The following is a 7,517-nucleotide window of genomic DNA, read 5'->3' as shown; positions in this document are numbered from 1 at the left end:
AGGGCTGATCTCCTTCAGAATGGACTGGTTGGATCTCCTTGCAGTCCAAGGGACTCTCAAGAGTCTTCTCCAACACCACAGTTCAAAAGCATCAATTCTTTGGTGCTCAGCTTTCTTCACAGTCCAACTACTCTGATGCAAAACTTGCAGATCCGTAAGCACTGAGATAAAGGCTATCTTCTTTCTTAGATTATAGGTAGTTATGAAATAAACTTAATTCTTAAAGATTTAGCTCTCTGCTAGACACTAAGCCTGAGACAAAAAGGAATTATGGACCTCCTTGCCTTAAGGTTATTTACAATTTAAAAAGCTAAAGTCTTAGGACTTCCCTGGTGGTCCAGTGGTAAGGAATCCACCTTCCAATTCAGGGGACCTGGGATTAATGCCTGGTCACGGAACTAAGTTCCCACATGCTCCAGGGCGATTAAGACCCAGCACAGCCAAAAACAAAACAACAACAAAAAATAAAACCTGAAGTCTATTTTAGGAAGCAAAATGCAGTTTATTAAACAGTTCTCAGCGCTGGCACTAGATGCCACTCACCTGGTCAAGTGCCAGTTATCTGTTATTTAGTATCCTTTGCTGCAGTGGTCCCCACCCTTTTTGGCACTGGGGATCAGTTTCATGGAAAATAATTTTTCCCCAGACAGAGGGATGGACGCCCGGGCTGGGGGAGGGGGATGGTTATGGTTTCGAGATGATTCAAGTGCATTAGATTTACTGTACCCATTATTTCTATTATCCCATCAGCACCACCTCAGATCATCAGGCATTAGATCCTGGAGGTTGAGGACCCTTGCTTTCCTGTCTTGCTTATGCAGACAGTGAAACCAGGGAGAATAAGCTAGTTTCAACTGTGCCTGGGATTCCTTTTTCAATCCTTAGGGTTTCTCAGGCACGTGATTCAGTGCAGTTCTGATGCCATGACATGACATGGGCCTGGTAGGGGAGAACTGGGGCATCAGGCAAGGCAGTCTCTGCCCTCGAGGAACCTGAACTCTCGTGGGGACATGAGCTGATGCACAGGTGAGCCAGGCCAGGTCCTGCATCTTGGGCCTTGTCTGTCTGGTTCGGCAATGGCAGGGCCTGCCAAGAGGGGCTTCGAGGAAGAATATCTTCATTATCAACCCAAGTGGCCACTCCCCGCTGTCCCAGGGACTTGTCCTCCAGGGTCTCTGCATCCCTGCTCGCCAAGGCGCCCCCATCTACAGTGTCATCAGGAGAATGACTTTGCTGCTTTCTCCTCACCCTTCTCATCACAGGTTTTGGAGAAGGTGATCTTTTCAGCGAAGTTTGAGACTCGTCTCCCATTGAAAGGCAACTGTGCTGTCCATTCTTTTCCGAACCTGAACTTGATACCCACTGACGCTGCAGGAGGCCTGAGAGGGAGGGCCCTCACGGGGTCTCTCTTGGAGCTTTGCTCTGAGCCCATCTCAGACTCCCCTGGGCAGCTTCCCAGGTGGTGCTAGTAGTGGAGACCACCTGCCGGTGCAGGAGGCCTAAGAGACGCTGGTCCAATCCCTGGGTCGGGAAGATCCCCTGGAGAAGGACATAGCAGTATTCTTGCCTGGAGAGAGCCGCCTGACCGGCCACAGTGCATGGGGTCACACAGAGTCGGATACGACTGAAGTGACTTGGCAGGCACGCGTGCCCGTCCCAAACTGGACGGCCATGCCACAGGGTTCTGTCAGTATCCACCAGAGGGAAGCGTTCCGACCTTTGCTGCTACTCTGGGAAAACTATTCAGAAGACATTTTACTTGTAAAATCCCAGAAAAAAAATGCCCAGGGTAGGAATGAGTTAGGTTCAAATGAAGTTTGGTGAAACACTGAAGCTTGGAAAAAAGAATCCCATTTTACCAATTCCATGTTATTCCTGCTGGGACCGGATCTGTGAGCTCCCAGTCCCTAAAGAACACAATTTAAATGCTGATCACAATTTAAATGTTTGCTTGTTCTGTTAAAGTTTTGTTACATGCCCCAAATAAGTACCAACTGGCTGTCTCTGAGCTGTTCTTAACGTCCCTTCCCTGTGACACCAGTTCTGGAATCAAAGCGGGAGATCTTGAGGTTGTAACTGTGTAACTCTGTCTACACCATTTTCATGAGTTTAGGCTTGGAAAAACTGTTCAGTCTTACACAGGTGTACAGATTTTAAAATTTATTATCACCAATATGAAAGTCTCACACACAACAGGTTGTCCTCAAAAATGGGCAGACCCACACCAGTCAGAATGACCGTGATCAAAGTCTACAAATGATAAATGCTGGAGAGGGTGTGGAGAAAAAGGAGCCCTCCTATACTGTTGGTGGGAGTATAAATTGGTAACCACCATGGAAAACCGTATGGAGGTTCCTCAAAAAACTAAAATTACAGTTACCATGTGATTCACTGATCCTACTCCTGGACAAATATCCAGAAAAGATGAAAACTTTAATTTGAAAGGATACATGCACCCCAGTGTTCACAGCAACGCTGTTTACAATCGCCAAGACATGGAAGCAATCTAAGTGTCCATCAACAGCTGAATGGATAAAGAAGATGTGCTGTATAATGGAATATTGTGTGTGTGCTCAGTCACTAAGTTGCGTCTGACTCTTTGCGACCCCATGGACTGTAGCCCTCCAGGCTCCTCTGTCCATTGGATTTCCCAGGCAAGAATACTAGGGTGGTTTGTCATTTCCTTCTCCAGGTAATCTTCCCAACCTGCATCTCTGGCATTGGCAGACAGATTCTTGACTGCTGAGCCACCAGGAAGCCCATAATGAAATATTATTTAGCCATAAAAAATGAAATAATGCCATTTGCAGAAACATAGATGGACCTAGAGATTATCATACTAAGTGAAGTCAGAGAGAGAAAGACAAATATATGGTATCACTTATATGTGGGAATGAAAAAAAAAAGATACAAATATACTTATTTATAAAACAGAACCAGACTCAGAAAAAGAAAACAAACTTGTTACCAAAGAGGAAGGAGTAGAAGTTTTGGATGAATAGACACACAGCACCATGTACAAAATAAACAAGCATAGCACAGGGAACTCTATTCCGTATCTTGTAACAACCTATAATGGAAACGAATCTGAAAGAATATCTATTTTTGCACATGTATAACTGAATCACTTCACCATACACCTGGAACTAACACAGCATTATAAATCAAGTGTGCCTGCTCAGTTGCTCCGTCATGTCCAACTCTTTGCAACCCCGTGGACTGTATGTAGCTCACCAGGCTCCTCTGTTCATGGAATTCTCCAGGCAAGAATACTGGAGTGGGTTGCCCATTTCCTCCTCCAAGAGATCTTCCCAGCCCAGAGATGGAACCCATGGCCCCTGTGTCTCCTGCATTGGCAGGCCGATTCTTTACCGCTGCACCAGCTGGGAAGCCATAAATCAAGTATACTTAAACTTTAAAAAGAAAAAAGGAGGGGCAGGCCTCGCACATGGCTTTGTTTTCACTCTGTGTTTATTGGTAAGGAATCCTGCCAGCCTTTCCCAGGAGCTTAAGCAACACCTAGTTTCACAACTGCCAGGCCTCCCTTCTGGAAAAACCAGTTCTGAATCACCATTGCTCCTTTGGGAAAGTGTCCTAGAAAGCCAGCTCGAGCTAGACTGGTAAGAATTAGCTTCTGTGTGCTTTCTTACTCAACTGCATCAAGGTGAAAACTGAGCATTTCAGACCTGGGTGGTGGACAGAAAGTAAAAGTTTAGTCACTCAGTCGTGTCTGACTCTGTGACCTCATGGACTGTAGCCTACCAGGCACCTCTGTCCATGGGATTTCCCAGGCAAGACTACTGGAGTGGGTTGCCAGTTCCTTCTCCAGGAGATCTTCCCAACCCAGAGATCAAACCCAAGTCTCCTGCACTGCAGGGTGGTGGACAGAGAGAACTATTGCCGAGTTCTGGTGTGGTTTCCACTCACCGGGGGGGTGCACCTTGACCTGTGAATCTAAAACCTTCTTCCACTTACCACTTTCTCTGCAGGACTTCCTTACTTTACGAGGCAGCCCGAGAGCATGAATGTCACCAGAAACACAGCCTTCAACCTCACCTGTCAGGCTGTGGGTCCACCCGAGCCCGTCAACATTTACTGGGTTCAAAACAGCCGCCGTGTTAATGAACTTCCAGAAAGATCCCCCTCTGTTCTGACTGTTCCTGGTGAGTCTCAGCCATGGCATTTGTTTATTGTTTGCTTTCTGACAGTGGAAGGGAGCAGAAGTTGGGTGAATGCTGTAGTGTGCAGCAGCGGGCACTAGAGGAAGATAAAAACGCAGGTGGGGCAGCCCAGGATGGGGACCAGATGGATGGGGAGGCAGGTGGAAATCTCGGGGTCAGAGGTCACAGTACAGGACGGGTGTCTGTGGTTACATCAATCAGGTGGCCGGAGTCTTCGAGCCAGGGCAGCCGGGAAGCCCTGCTCACATCTCCCGTGGCAGCTGTGGCCCAGCTGGCCTGGCAGGCCTTGCCTTTCAGGAACCACTGATGTGAAGACCTCAGTGAGGTGGCGGCGAGGAAAATGCCTTGGTCATGGAGGCAGTTGTGGGAGGATTGAGTCATTGTGGGGCTGTGACTGCCGTGAAGGTCAGCAGTCATCTGATTTCCATCTAAGTGGGTGTGACCTGGCTTCAGTCCCAGACCTCCTCCCACAGTGCTCCGAGGGTCAGCGCCATGGATGGTTCTGTGCTGCTAAATCCGATGGGCTCCTCTTTGGCTCCTCTCCTTGCATCTCCCGGCAATGTCTGGTAAGGTTACCACCCCCTAGCCTTCCCAGTCTGCATGTACTAAGGGAGTATTCTGCGAGGATGCTGCACGCCAAAGGTGACCTTCCGAAACCACTGTCTTCCTGGCTTTCTTCCTGCCTCAGTGCTCTTCCTCTGCCCACAACAGGAGTTCTGAACATGCTGGGTGCCACAGGGCTCAGTCCTGGACTGAATTCTGATCCCTCTGAGGCACTCCTGCCTGGGAGATCTCCTTTGGATCCTGGCTTCACGACCATCCATGTGATGACTTTGAACTTTGTATCTCTGGCTCATACTACCCTCCTGAGCTTCATGCTCCTTTCCTGGCATGTCCACTCACTGGATATGAAAGTGTGTTAAAATGAAACTCTTAATGTCCCCCCGTACTCGGACTTGTTCTGCCACAGAGTTCCCCATCCTACTAAAGCATGTCACTCTCTGCCCATCCTTCCTGCTGCTCATTGTTTAGACTGACTACATCAGGAGGCTGCCAGTTGTCTTCCCACAGTACATCTCAAATCTCTTTTCTGCCTGTCTGCTGCAGGGCCCTGGTCCAGGTCACCGCCGCCTCTTGCCAGCATCTCTGCAATAGCATCCTAACTGGCCTCTTAGCTTCCAGCTTTATCCCCACTATTGTTCTCCATGGTAGATCATGTCCCCTGCCTGCTGGACCTCTTCAGTGGCTGCCCGTTATCTTTGACTTTCTCTCAAGAGGCCTTTCTGCTCCTTCTCTTAGGATCTGCGTGCCCTGGTCCCCACTCTACTTTCCAATCCCAGCTCCACCCACTCTTTCCACCCTGCTAATTATGCGCCAGTCACACGGATTGTCTTTTGTTTTCTTAGAAACACCCCCCTTCGCCCTGCCTCAGGGCCTTTGCACCTCGTCTCTGTCTGCCTACAATGTCGTTCCATGTGCCCTTCCTCCCGTGACGCGTGTCAGCTAACACTTCTGCACAGAGGTCTTTCCTGGGCATTCTTCTGGGTCCTCCTCACTCCTTTATCGACTCTCAGGCATGGCACATATTCGTGTGGACTTCCTTCGTTGCACTGGTCAGAGTCTGTCATTACCCTGTTTATTTGTTTAGTCTCCTTGTCTGTCTTCTTAGAGAATGTGTGCTTAGTAAGGACAAGGGCTTTGTCTCTCCCAAGACACAGCCTGACTCATGGTAATACTCACTGAATGTTTATGGTGAGAATGGACCAGCAAGTGATTGCCAGCCGGAGGTATTGTCTCCGAATCACTTTCCTTACTCCTGACTCCACGAGGAATGTTATCATTTTCTCTGCCTTCATCTGAGTTTTCTTGGAGTTTCTCTGAGGAATTGATCAGCAAGTGACTTATTTGTTCAAAATCAACTTTAAAAAAATACATTCCACCTTCTCTGGATGATTGTTTTGAAGTCCTATAAAGAAGATTTGTGGGGCATACAATGAAATATGTAGGTTAAATTGACATATAATTAAATGCATAGAACTTAAGCACACAATCAATGAGTCATGATAAACGTAGACAGTAATGTAACCACCACTTCAGTCAATATATAGAACATTGCTCTCACCCCAGGAAGCACCCCCTTTTCCCTTTGGGTCAGCCTGCCCCTCCCGTAGGTGACCTTGTTCTGATGTCTGGTTTCATATATAAATTTTCCTGTTATTGAAATTTACATAAATGAAATCATAATGTATGTATTCTTTACTGTTGGGCCTCTGCATCTCTTGAGGTCATATCAGTTTTCGGCTTTATTCTCTTCATGTGGCAAATTACATCGATTGGATTTTCGAATTTTAAACCAGTGTTGCATTTCTGGGCTAAACTCTGCTTGGTCCTGATGTATTGTGATAGATTCCATTGGCTGATAGATATTAAGTTAAATATTTTTGCATTTAAGCTTTTTCTGGTGTAACACTGACTGCTTGTACTGTGAGCCAGTTCTGCTCCTAATTACTGTGAGTTAGTGAAGACCCCCTGGTCAGGACAGCATCTGCCACAAGAGTGCCCTCACCTCAGCTGCCATCCACGAGTCTCAAGGGAGTCCCAAGCCACCTGTACCCCTTACTTCAGTTCAGTTCAGTCGCTCAGTCGTGTCCGACTCTTTGCGACCCCATGAATCGCAGCAAGCCAGGCCTCCCTGTCCATCACCAACTCCCGGAGTTCACCCAGACACATGTCCATCGAGTCAGTGATGCCATCCAGCCATCTCATCCTCTGTCGTCCCCTTCTCCTCCTGCCCCCAATCCCTCCCAGCATCAGAGTCTTTTCCAATGAGTCAACTCTTCGCATGAGGTGGCCAAAGTACTGGAGTTTCAGCTTTGGCATCATTCCTTCCAAAGAAATCCCAGGACTGATCTCCTTCAGAATGGACTGGTTGGATCTCCTTGCAGTCCAAGGGACTCTCAAGAGTCTTCTCCAACACCACAGTTCAAAAGCATCAATTCTTCGGCGCTCAGCCTTCTTCACAGTCCAACTCTCACATCCATTCATGACCACAGGAAAAACCATAGCCTTGACTAGACGAACCTTTGTTGGCAAAGTAATGTATCTGCTTTTGAATATGCTATCTAGGTTGGACATAACTTTCCTTCCAAGAAGTAAGCGTCTTTTAATTTCATGGCTGCAGTCACCATCTGCAGTGATTTTTGGAGCCCCAAAAAATAAAGTCTGACACTGTTTCCACTGTTTCCCCATCTATTTCCCATGAAGTGATGGGACCAGATGCCATGACCTTAGTTTTCTGAATGTTGAGCTTTAAGCCAACTTTTTCACTCTCCACTT

The 7,517-nt window shown here is 47.5% G+C and overlaps 1 protein-coding gene across 1 annotated transcript in view; it reads left to right on the top strand.

Moving 5' to 3' along the window:
• The window catches only part of MERTK (MER proto-oncogene, tyrosine kinase), a 136,213-nt gene that overhangs the window by 57,277 nt on the left and 71,419 nt on the right, over positions 1-7,517 (top strand). The window contains exon 4 of the mRNA XM_010829545.1: positions 3,990-4,163. Coding sequence (XP_010827847.1) covers positions 3,990-4,163 — 174 coding nt within the window. The remainder of the gene's footprint in view (positions 1-3,989; positions 4,164-7,517) is intronic.

This window comes from Bison bison, unplaced genomic scaffold (assembly GCF_000754665.1).
Source record: "Bison bison bison isolate TAMUID 2011002044 unplaced genomic scaffold, Bison_UMD1.0 scf7180017864508, whole genome shotgun sequence".
Classification (NCBI taxonomy): Eukaryota; Metazoa; Chordata; class Mammalia; order Artiodactyla; family Bovidae; genus Bison; species Bison bison.
This window is presented reverse-complemented; position numbering and strand designations above follow the sequence as displayed.